This window comes from Mangifera indica, chromosome 6 (genome assembly GCF_011075055.1).
Source record: "Mangifera indica cultivar Alphonso chromosome 6, CATAS_Mindica_2.1, whole genome shotgun sequence".
NCBI lineage: Eukaryota > Viridiplantae > Streptophyta > Magnoliopsida > Sapindales > Anacardiaceae > Mangifera > Mangifera indica.
In genome coordinates, this window is record NC_058142.1 from 4,827,075 (window position 1) to 4,839,151 (window position 12,077).

The window sequence follows — 12,077 nt, forward strand, 5'->3', positions numbered from 1 at the left end:
GGGTTTATGCATGATTCTCTCATTAATTGTGATATATAATATTACTTTTTGGCAGTGACAACAGTTTCTAACCTATCAAGAAATTTATATGCAACCTAAAATCAGATCAGAATTCATGAAGAAAGAAAAAGTTCTAGCAAGCCTTATGCAAACAAGTGTGAAGTTTTGTGATAAGTAAACATTACTCAAAGTTTCAAGAAAATATAAAGGAAAAAATATATACAGGAATTAGTTTTTGCAGCCACATTGAAACAAGTTTGAATGAATGAGAGAAAAGAACACTATACTTTTTTCTAAGGCAAGCAAAAATAAGCCTTTCAAACATTTAGTACATTTATAAACTTACATGCTGAACTATGCAAACATAAAAATCATGTACAATATAGATGTCATCCGCAAATCTGCATCCGGTTGGAAATTTCTATTTAATAAAATCTACAACTTCATACAAACATATGATACAGAGAAATAGTATAATGCTACTAATGCATCTTTGTACATTGTACCTTTTTCTTTCCTTTTTAGTTTTGTTTAACTTTTAATAATTTCATCTATTCATCCATTTGAGCACCAGTTGGAAATGATATTATACCTGAAAACAATGGTTAGAACCTATATTCATAACCCAAACGAGAAAAGACAAAATATGTTAAAATCAACCTGAGCATTTTCTGTTTTATGTTTTTGTAGTTCATCTTGGGCACATATGAGCCTAAGTATAAGAACAAAACTGATATCAGACATGTTAGCACTTGAAAGTGTCAATCGTTTGTTTGTGTGCACACATGATCATCAGTTCATACACGTACAAAGAGCAAAATTTACCTCCATTGCAACTCGGTTATTTCATGAAGCAACTCCTTCTCCTTATCATGAGATGCTTCTAGCTGCAGCATAACAAAATCATTTTTACTGTACATTTGATATGGATACAAACAGAATTATTGGTTTTTTTTCTAGGACAAAGTTTATACACCACACAAGATGGAAGATAAAAACAGTTTAACAAAACCTAGAGATGTATGCATCAAGCAACAAAGAAAAGAAGTCAAAAAAACCTAAAGACGTATGATGACATACCAAAGATCTTTCAGCAGAAGCCATATTTGCTGATGTGCTGCCTCCATCAACTATACGATTAGCTGGGTAACAGAAAAACAAGATAATATCATCTCACATGAATGAAAATGAGCAAATCTAAGTTGCATGAATTGTTTATACCTGTCGAGTCTCCAACTGAGATTTGCTTCATTAGACTTAAAATAATCTCCTGTTAAGAATGACATAAAAACAGGGAATAAAAGAAACTTCAGTAGCAATAAGAATGCATAAAGATGACAGATTTATCGCTTAAGTCATACCCTTTGAAGAAGATTTGCCTGCAGTACAGAATTCAACATCATGAAAAGGGAATTGCCAGAAAGATTTGATTGCATATCAGATGGTGTGGACAAAGTAGTTAAAGCAGGATGTTGGGTAAGCACCTACATAATCCATCATTACCATAAAACACTCAATAAAATATAGTTATCGATACATTATATTTGATGCATGCCACAAAAGGAATACTACACATTCAATAGTGTGTTGTTATGAGATAATCAAACAATAAGCATACATTTACATGTCATTACGATTAAACAACCACATCCCATTGGATATTAGAGATGAGATATAAGGTGAGAAGTGTAGCATTACTTCTATAACACTGAATATTTTTTAGCAGAAAAAAACCTATCCTTAGTTTGCTTCTTGCACATACAACTAATCTCAGTTTGAATATAAATTCTAAAACAGCTAGATATTCACTCAAAGAAAATATATTACCACGCACAAACAAGTTCATTGAAGCAAATTGCCACACCTTATTGGAAGTCTAAAGATCAAATGAGAGATATTTCCATCAAACCTCTAGATTGTACTTCTTTTACTATATCATTGGGCTCAATAGACCTGTTATATTGAATTATTAGAATTATTTTTGTGTCAAATAGGGTTTCTAACATATATATATATATATATACAAGCCAACTTCTCATTTTTCTTTTCATTTCTTTACTTCATCCATTATTTTCCTCTTTATATTACTATTTAATATTTTTCCATATCAAATATTATATTAATTGTTATGAGGAGTTATAGAATTATAAATTACCTAAACTTAACCAAATTTTGAGAAAAAAAAGGGAAAACAAAATTATAGCTCTGATAGAGAAGAAGTTTTCTCACATAAATTTGGCTGTCAACTGCTTTGGGCTAAGGCTAACAGAGAAGATTACTTCTACAGGGAGATACCAAGAACATGCTCTCCCTTTCTAGCAAAAAGTGTTGTGCTTTTGGTAAAGAGAAGAGTCAAAGCGTTATACAAGTGTGTAGTGCTGACCCTAATTTAGATGATTTAGCTTGAAATAACTATTAGGGCAGTTGAAGATGTTAAGGTTTGAAGATACTGATTTGTATCATGGGTCAAAGTGCCTTATTTTGCATCTCTATGGGTTTAAATTTTGAGAGTTTCAAGGTTCTTATTTCTTCTCTACTAACTATGACAGGAACACAGACATTACTTTGCTATACAAAGCCTATAGTTAATTTGTCGTTTTGCACAACCTATACATAGTTCTTGGTCTATTTTTCTTATACACATCTCCTCCTTAGGGGTGATTCAACTCCTTAGAGGATGTCCGATCAACTTTTGTTGTTCTCTTATTTTATAAATGTAGTTTGTTTCTTTTCTTTCCTTGTCTAAAAGACATCGCTAAAAACTTAAGTTCACAATCTAATGTAAAGTCTCTCAAAAAACCATTAACTGGACAAGCTATAAGTACTTCGGCACAAATGTGCTGACCTCAGTACCTACCTGCATGCTGTGACTCTTTTGCAATGTAGGAGCTGGTGCCACCTGAAAAGAGAAGATGAACTCATGTCCAAACCAAACAACAGAAGGAGCATCAAGATCAGAATCTTAAGTACCTTTTCCAAGCACACATTCTCAGATGTAACCTTAAAACGTCCCTTTTGCTGAATAACTGGTGGTTTTGCTTTCTCGTCAAGTTCATCACTGTTTGCTGCCATAGTGATAATTAAATAAATATGAAAATAGAATTTGGATTTAAATATTGAGAACACATTAATCATAAAACCAATTAATAAAAAATTTCTATAAATTCTTATGGCATGAGAAAAAGTTAAATTAGATGAAGAACATGCACTTGCCTGATGACTTAGATCCTTTTGAGGGAATTTCATGATGTAAAACCTCTCCCGCTGTAGATGTTGCCGTTCCATTGCAGTATGAATTGTTTTGATGCTGATTTTGTAACTTATCACTGAAAATTCCATGAAAATAAGTTCTCACTTGTATAAGCATAGGGAGAGATAAAACAAAGACAAAAAGAGGTGACTCAGCAGTCCTCTGATTACAGCATAAATTACAAGATAAACTCTCTCACATGAACAAAATTATAAAAAATTACTACAAAAAGCACGTGCTCTCAATTTTCAGAAATAAAAAGAAAAGAAGAACCTAAGGTATTGGAAACCAAACCCAAATGATATGCCTATAAGAAAAGGAAAATCAAAGGAAGGGAATATGCTAGGATCCCAAGTGCAAGGTATGAAACTTGGATCCCACATCAGAAAACATAAATTTTTGTTATAGGATTTATATGGCTTTGGCTTTATGATCTCAACAAGAAGTTTTTGAGAAGTAGTTCTCTTAAGGTTCAGATCATTTGATATTAAAACCACCATCACATCTCTCAATTGCAAGTATATGGCACGAGTGGTGACTCGATATTGCAATGTTGTCTCAGGGCTAGCAGGAAGCTAGTGCATAACTAGCCCATGTGGGACCAAGGTTACAAAACAAGGTGCTATGTTAGGATCTCAAGTGCAACATATGAGACTTGGATTCTACATTGGAAAATATGAGCTTCTAGTGTAGGGTTTATATGATTTTGTACTCTTCAATTTTAACAATTAGCTTTTGAGATATGGTTCTCTCATCGTTTATATCAAAAGACAACATGTCTTCATTCTTTAGTTGAATAAAAAGGGGAAAGAAAAGATGATGTTCATATTCCACTACTTTGACAAGGAAGATACCAATACATTTATTCAAAACAACACACATAAATTAATAAATTTAATTGAATTTTGTTTTACCCAATATTGTTAGGTTTAAAAAATAAAATAATTAGTTGCTCCATCTATTTTATGCTTCCAATTTATTTTTTCCCTTGACAAGAATAGGTTATATATTCTAGGAAATATCTAGCACAGTTTACTATTCAGACAACTTGACTCCTATAAGTGTCATATGTCTAACAATTTATCAATTCCCTGAATTGGTTTATATATCTCCTCCCAAATGATAAAATGTAAACATATGACAACCTATGCAAAAGATATACTACTTGCACTTTAAAACTGTCATATTGAACTTTTGCCCTTTTGTTTACCTTTCATTATCCATGGTTATTAACTTAACATGACAGTTTTGTAATCCTACTCAATAATATGTGAAGTATTAAATACTAAATTTTGCATTGTTGGCCTTAAAGAATTATTTAAATTCCACTGTTCTTTTCGAAGGCTGGATCAGGGATCTATATGAGTTTTAATCTAAACATGAACTTATCTTACTTGATTTCACACAATATATATTATGATTTCAAAACATATATATTTAGCATATAAAACAAGCATGATTGTCATTTGGTCAGTTTAATATCTCTAGTTAACCATAGAAAACCAATTGCTCAGTCAGTGATACTAGCAATTAGAAATCTAGCATGCTTCCAACCAATATAGTATGGCATGACCATCACTAGCCTCTCCAAGAAAACCATTTTGACCTAGACATAAGTATGTAAATCAAGTGGCAAACCTCTCTTTGCTAAGTGAAGAAACAATACTTTCTGTGATTTTGACTGATGAAGTCCCATTTCTTTGGGAAGGAGGAACAACAGTACCCTCCTGATTCTTTACATTGACCTCTGATGAAGGCTTTTCATGCAGATTTTTTTGACTGTAATCATCAAGGCTGGGTGAGGTATCTGGCATAGAATATTGCTCAAAACATGGACTCGCTATGCTGGAATCATCATCTGATTTTTCATATCTAACTCTGAAAAATGAAGCATTAGTTTGACCAATTAACTTTAAAAAGCCTTAGGCTATAATGGACTTGATGTAAAAGTGATATGAAAAGATAAGTTATTCAGTTTCATCTGGCACAAGTGTGCTCTTATCTATGCAACTAATTTTCTGTAGGTGAATTAACAGTTAAGAAGAGTCCTAATATGGACTGTTAGTTTATTATCAGTATAACTGGAAAGTGTCTAAGTTAAAAGACGTACTTGGTAATGATAATTGTTGAGTCACCTGATTGATGAAGATTCTGCACTAGATCATTGTCGGCCTGAGAAATACCAGATCATTCGTAACCATTAAAAACCTTAAAGAGAAAAGTTAACAAAATTAAGAAATTAAAAGTAGGAGAGACCTATCTCCCACTACAAAGCACTAAAACCAGACTATAGATATACCAAATCTGCAACTTGGCTCTCTAATTGTTTCTCTTGCGTGCTGTCAAGGCTAGACAATAAACTTGAGCCCTCTACTTGACTGTTATCAGACACCATGTCCTCATCTTGGATCTAATAGAAAGAAGCATCATCAACATAACTCCAGAGGGAAAACCACAGAGCCCAAAACATTTTCATAAAGAAATGAAATGGAACACTGTTTGTACCAAGGAAGCCTGAGCCTTCATATCTTCAAGGTTGAAGTTCCAACCACTAATCCCTCGTTTATATTCATTCTACATACAAACAAAAGGTGTTAAATATAGTTAATTATGACATGAAAAGAGCAAACAAGTGAAGAGAGTCCTACTTGCAAGTAATGAGTTACATTGAAGAAACAATCTAACTAGGATAAAATTCAGTCAAAATAAGAAGCAAGCTAGTCATCTATACTGTGATATAGATGTAATTATTGCCATTAAGACCGAGTGAAACTTCAAAGAGAATATCATATATTGGGCAATAAGTAATAGAGGAAAATAAATTTAGATATTAAAACACAGATCAAAGGCAATTGTCTGATAACTAGGGCTAGATATGAACCGAGCCAGCTCGAAACGCGCCGACCTTAGCCGAGCTCGAGCTCGAGCTACTCATTAGATTTTCTAATTAAAATTTTTGATACAAAACGACGTCGTTTTATCAATATGTATTAAAATGACATCATTTTGATAACGAAAAACGAATCGAGCCGAATTCGAGCTGGCCTTAGCCGAGCTCGAGCTCAGCTCGACTCGAATCCAGCCCTACTGATAACGAAGGACTTGAATATTCTAGAAAAAGAGTAAGTGCAAATCTAGCAAAATTAAACTCTTAGCCATCACAAAACTTATATAATCTATCCTAAGGTTACCTAAAAAGTTAAAATTAAACAAAAACTTTCAGATTATTTAGTTTCTTCCTTTATCAAGAACAACTCAGGCAATGCCTAATTCCTGGAGAATGGGAAAGAGAGAGATAGATTATGATCATATCCCCTTAACAACTTCATGAGAAACTCTTTTTACCAAAGACTGATTTATGGACCATCATCTTTACAGTTTAATCTTCATCTACTTCTCCTTACCCATCCTAATGTTTCTATAGTGGGTATTAATATTATCACATATAATAGGTGCACTTGTATAAATCAAAGAGCCAATTTACCACATCTTCAACCATCCTAACTTTACAAGTAAATTTCATAGCATTCAAACACCCAAAAACACTCTCATTATCCAAAATAATCCCAATGCCTGAATTTTTTAAGTATACACACATCATCTATTATCATTACACAAGAATTTGCAAAGTAATTTTGCTACTAATTTTAACCGAAATATTTTAGACTTGTGATTCCACAGGAAAAAGAAAAATAATCCTATTTTGAGCTAGGGCATACGGACAAACCAGATATAGCCAACATGTTTTTATATCATTCAAGGATGATTTATTTATAATACAAAGACCAAGTCCAATTGGCTATAGAGTCCATCTTTGCAATAAGATAGGCATGAATTCAAGCTGAATTGTTTTAACTACAATCTAGTTCATCACTCACCTCATAAGATGTATAAAGCAACAAGGAGCCCAAAAAAGAAGTCTCTGTTTCTTACCAAATGTCAGAGTTAAAAAGGACAAAATATTATTTACCTAATAAATGGAGGTTCTAACATCAAATTAAAGAGAAAACACCTACAACTTGTTTCACTCAAAAAAGGAGAAAAGAGATTTAACTTATGATCAATTACAAAAGGAAAAATGATAAAGACTTAGTTTATCAATTATAAGATAGTGCACCAACAAGTGCCCAAAATGTGTGAATTTTGAGGGCTATGCAAAATTGTTAATATAAATTACACATATTTGTAAGCTAGATAAAGAATTAACTTTTTTCAGTTCTACTGGCAAACTAAAAATGATTATATTGTAGTCAAAATGTTCTTCTAACCTGTGATATTTCCTCTTTTTGCCCATCTGGCATTTTCTTCTGTGCAAGCATATCTTCTTCCTTTCTCTTTTGTCCAAACAAACTTTCTATTAGAACATTGTAAAAGAAACGACTTGTGGTACAAAGATTAACATGCTAACCTTCAATGCCTTAATACGATCACCAAGAGCAGGCAAACCTTCCAAAAGCGTTCGTGCTATATAATCATTTGACCTCGCTTGCTTGAAAAAGGAATGCTTTAACAACTTCTTTGCCGAAGGCCTTTTTGAAGGATCTTTTACCAAGCAACTAGCAATCATCTGCTTAAAAGACTTAAAAAAAAAAAAAAAAATATATAAAAAAAAATAATGCAACGTTATTATAACTGAAGAACTAATCATATAAAATTTCTGAGAGCATACCTTAGAGAACTTCCTATCTCTTTCATAATCAAGGCTAGGGGGTGCATTTTGCAATGTCATAAGCAATACCTAGTAACATTAGATGTGTTTTAGGTTATTATACTCTTGGTGTTGTACAAAAGAAATTCTAACAACATTCATTTATTTATAATGTATCACCTTCATTGGAGGATATTTTGAGAAAGGAGCATGGCCATGGGCAAGCTCTAATGCAGTTATACCAAATGACCAGATATCAGCCCTGCAGGGAAGTGTTAGACATACATCAGCATCATTCCATCTACTCAGAATGAAGTGGAGTCATTCTTTTGAGAAAACAATTGACTTACTTAAAGTCATAACCATGTAGCTGCTCCATAACCTCAGGTGCCATCCTGCAAAACAGTGAAGAACCATTAAACACATAATAATAATAACAAACAATAAAAGCTTCAAGTGACCAAGTCTCTGAGGAGAAAGTTCAGATTTTAATGTACAATCTATACTACCATTCAAGATGAAATTGTATCAGTTAATGCAATTTCTATTTCAGTGAGGTGCAAAATAATAGCAATGAAAACCTTAAGGGATTCACAAGAACTTGATAATGTGCTTTAGCATTTATAGTAAAAGCTTACCAGCAAGGTGTTCCCACAAAAGTATTCCTCATACGTTGTCGATCACCAGAATCAAAAAGGCAAGCAGAAACACCAAAATCACCAAGCTTGACTCCACCACGTGCATCCATGAGAATATTCCCAGCCTATTTTAAACATCAAATAAGATAAGAACTATCAAAATAAATAATTTCTTTTCAAATATAAAGTAAGAAAAACACAATAATTACATGTATATGGAATACAAGAATTGTTTATATCTAATCCAAGTTAAGAGAGTAAATAACATAATAATGAATCAAGCTTTTGTGTGAACTAGTCCTGTTAGCAATACTGCAATTTATTAGAAATCATTTCCTATCTATTCATGTATAATTGTTTCGTATGCATATTGAGTCTGTCTGGGGACTTCACTAAACCAAGAAACATAATTCTATAATCTTATTGATTCTCATGCACTCTGTTTTAAAGTTCTGTTTATTTTAAGAAAATATAGGGCATTCATAATATTTTGGTAATCCATTCATACCCTGTGCATTGTAGTAATAAATTGGCTTCTCAAAATAATGAATCAGTTTTATATTTCCACCATATCTGTATGAATTGCATTTTTCTTATGCATTGCAGACACAGAATTTCACTGTAGAGTGTGCATATACACACAACACTTGTGACTTGTCATAAATATAATTATGATTTTGACAATAATATATAAAAGAAAGTCACTGAGATAAAGAAACAAAAATTACTGGTCGTCCGGTATTGTTTTGCAAAATTATTGTGGAAATTAACTCAAAAGAATAAAACAGGATCTATGTATTTTCTATTTTCATAATTCAAAAAATGTCAGTCTTATTATTTTAAGAAAGAAATCCTGACAATGAAAATAAAAAGGTTGGGTAGAGTATTTTAATAATTAAAAATATCAATAAATAATTAATAAAATACCTTGTGAATGTTCTACTGATTAAAAAAAACAAATATTGAAATTACCTCTTAAAGATTATATATAACAAGCAACTCAAAAGTTTATTATTTTCACCCTTTCAACCTTTCTTTTGTTAGAAAGAGAAAACGAAATTCTCCTACCAAAATGTTCTTGAAAAACTACCTACTAAACACATTTTCTCCATTTTGAAAAAGAAAGTAAAAATTATTTTTTAAAATGCATCTGCACAGCCCCTCAACTACAACATACCTTGAGCTGCCTCACATGGCAAGTAAAGACAAACATGAAGATAGCTTGCAGCTCATATAAAAATTATCAAATTATATTAAAAAAAAGTACTCACTTTGACATCTCGGTGTATGTGTCCATGATGATGAAGATATTCTAAACCCTTCAATACCTCACGAAGTATAGTTGCTATAACCACCTCCTCAAATCCGTCAGGATATGCAGCCTTCAGTATGTGAAGACAAGATCCCCCAGACATAAACGGCATAACAACCCAAAGATTATGGTCACTAACAAAGGAGCAGTGTGATTTAAGCACATTAGGATGGTCAACCAAGACCATTGTCTGTGCTTCACGTGAAATGGTACTCTGTTGAAATAACAATAAAGAAAATAAAAAATGAAAACTTCAAAAGTATTTATCACACCATGCATAAACAGAGTGAGAAACAAATTTCAAAAAATCAGAGAGGGGGACATAAATTATGTCTAAGTACAGTAAAAGTTATTTGATAGCAGTCCTAGACACTGTATTACACCCACATACTCCAGAAATTAACAATACATGAAATACAACAAAGTTTAGTTAAAAAGTTCTTTCCCCAGACAATTTAAAACTCTCCTAGATAATAAAACTCCTATTCATCAAATAGGCATTTTACATGTGAACTATCACCTAAAATCGCAGAGTTATGAATGACAAGCATGACAAACCTCCTGCCAATCAAAAACATGAAATAGTAGATTTCAAGAAATCATATCAACAAATCATTAATTTCATTCAAGGATTCAATATTTTCTCAGTCTGCATTATAGATTCATATTCTTTTTCCAAATTTAAATTTCAATAAATGCAATCAATATCAATGAGACAACCAATCACAAACACCTCTCTTAAGAAAAATTTAGCCCAGAATATCAGTTCCTTTTGAATAATTACTGTAAAACATGTCCAACTACTATTTCCAAAACTGTCAAAACAAATATTCAGAGCTCAATCCAGCTAAAAATTTAGGCAATATAGATACTAATTTAACTTTCAAGCACTAAGGTTGAATAAATTAATTGAAAAGTCATTTCAATAACTGTACAGTGTTCTTCTATCCTCTTTTACATGTTAAATCCATTTTAAACTCTCACACAACAAATTTGTTAAAGTACAGAATTCTTTAACAATAAAACAATGTGTCTTTATTGGTACACACATAATGTGCACACATGGCATTGCTCATTCTTTAAACACTACAAGTTTGCGCCAAATTTTGTCTCCAAGTAAATTACTTGTACTAGGAGTAATTTATAATTATAAACTCTTCATTTAAAAAAAATGACATAAACGTCCAAATACAGAAGCTTTTTTTTCCTGAAATTACATTAATCTAGCATAACAAAACGCAGCGCAATTGACTTGTCAAAATGAAAAAATCAATTGAAAAAAAAAAAAAGTTAACGAGAAGAGGATAATAGAAATTACGAGATCGCTGTTGTTACGTTCAAAATCAAGAATCTTGATAGCAACAACCTCATTGAAAGGTATACAGACAGCGCGATGAACCGCGGCGCTGACGCCATTACCGACCTCTTCATAGAGCGTGTAATGCTCCGCTCCAATCGGATACTTCCTCCTCTCCATCACGACTTGAATGGCCCCGGAATTCGAAAAATTGAAGCTGAAAATGTAACAAATTGAAATGGCGAAGAAGTGAGAATACGAATGAATGTGAGAGTAAAGAGCAGGCAAAAGAAGAAGAAAAGAAAAGAAAGGAAACTTGAAAGGGAAAAATTAATGATGAGGAGGAGGTTCGTTGTCTCCGCTTTCTCGTGAAAGAAAGAGAGAGAAAAGAGAAACGCGAGGCTGGCGGATCGCCGCTCATAAGGGAAGAAGTTCGCATGCAGGAATCCCGCCACCTGTGTTTGCTTCCCTGAACAGATACTCATTTTTCCCATTTATTTATTTTCTGTTTTATTAAATATTTAAAAAAAAAGTTGTAACCTTTTTATAAAATATCTTATTTTAGAACTTTAATAACGTATAAAACACTTTAATGGACGTGTATCAGACAATTTATCAAATAGGAGGAAATCAATTACCATACTAATATGGTACATTTTTTTTTATAAATGGATTTTTTTAATATTAAAGTATTGTTATAGTAGATTTTCGTTATAATTATTGCATTTTTTTCGAATAAAAACAATTTTTCTGTCATAATCTTGAATCTGTAAAATCTTAATTTATAGTTGGCAGTTGCATGTTAAAGGGTCACGGATTCATTCCAGATTCAGTGTATCGAGATATTTATACACGAGAAATGGCTAAAAGTTTATTTCCACCCAGGTTTAGTGTATTTTTAAAATTTTATTGATAAAATTTTTAAAACTTAA

The 12,077-nt window shown here is 32.2% G+C and overlaps 1 protein-coding gene across 7 annotated transcripts; it reads right to left on the reverse strand.

The window, feature by feature from the left end:
- Positions 1-262: 262 nt before the first annotated feature.
- LOC123219287 (serine/threonine-protein kinase BLUS1) lies at positions 263-11,657 on the reverse strand. 7 transcript variants are annotated; one of them, XM_044641138.1, is made up of 22 exons: positions 11,462-11,657; positions 11,167-11,362; positions 9,808-10,062; positions 8,537-8,661; positions 8,249-8,293; positions 8,079-8,160; positions 7,920-7,988; positions 7,659-7,829; positions 7,519-7,584; positions 5,756-5,824; positions 5,550-5,660; positions 5,361-5,422; positions 4,889-5,128; positions 3,214-3,326; positions 2,971-3,065; positions 2,846-2,899; positions 1,362-1,484; positions 1,222-1,270; positions 1,081-1,142; positions 826-887; positions 661-712; positions 263-592 (listed from the first exon to the last, which is right to left on the reverse strand). In XM_044641138.1, exons 2-22 carry the CDS (start codon positions 11,323-11,325, stop codon positions 587-589), a joined length of 2,070 nt encoding a protein of 689 aa, XP_044497073.1. In that variant the 5' UTR covers positions 11,326-11,362; positions 11,462-11,657; the 3' UTR covers positions 263-586. The 7 variants fall into 7 exon arrangements, 5 of the variants coding, with proteins under 5 accessions (XP_044497073.1, XP_044497075.1, XP_044497076.1 ...); XM_044641140.1 differs by having other exon boundaries at positions 7,659-7,817; positions 11,167-11,657; XM_044641141.1 differs by having other exon boundaries at positions 4,889-5,029; positions 11,167-11,657.
- Positions 11,658-12,077: the final 420 nt, after the last annotated feature.

Coding starts and splice junctions, on each gene's coding strand:
- LOC123219287 (XM_044641138.1), bottom strand. CDS start 11,325: ATGGAGAGGAGGAAGTATCCGATTGGAGCGGAGCATTACACGCTCTAT. Junction 3,066..3,213: donor AAAAGGATCTAAGTCATCAG/GCAAGTGCATGT, acceptor TCACTATGGCAG/CAAACAGTGATGAACTTGAC. Junction 713..825: donor ATAACCGAGTTGCAATGGAG/GTAAATTTTGCT, acceptor TCTTATACTTAG/GCTCATATGTGCCCAAGATG.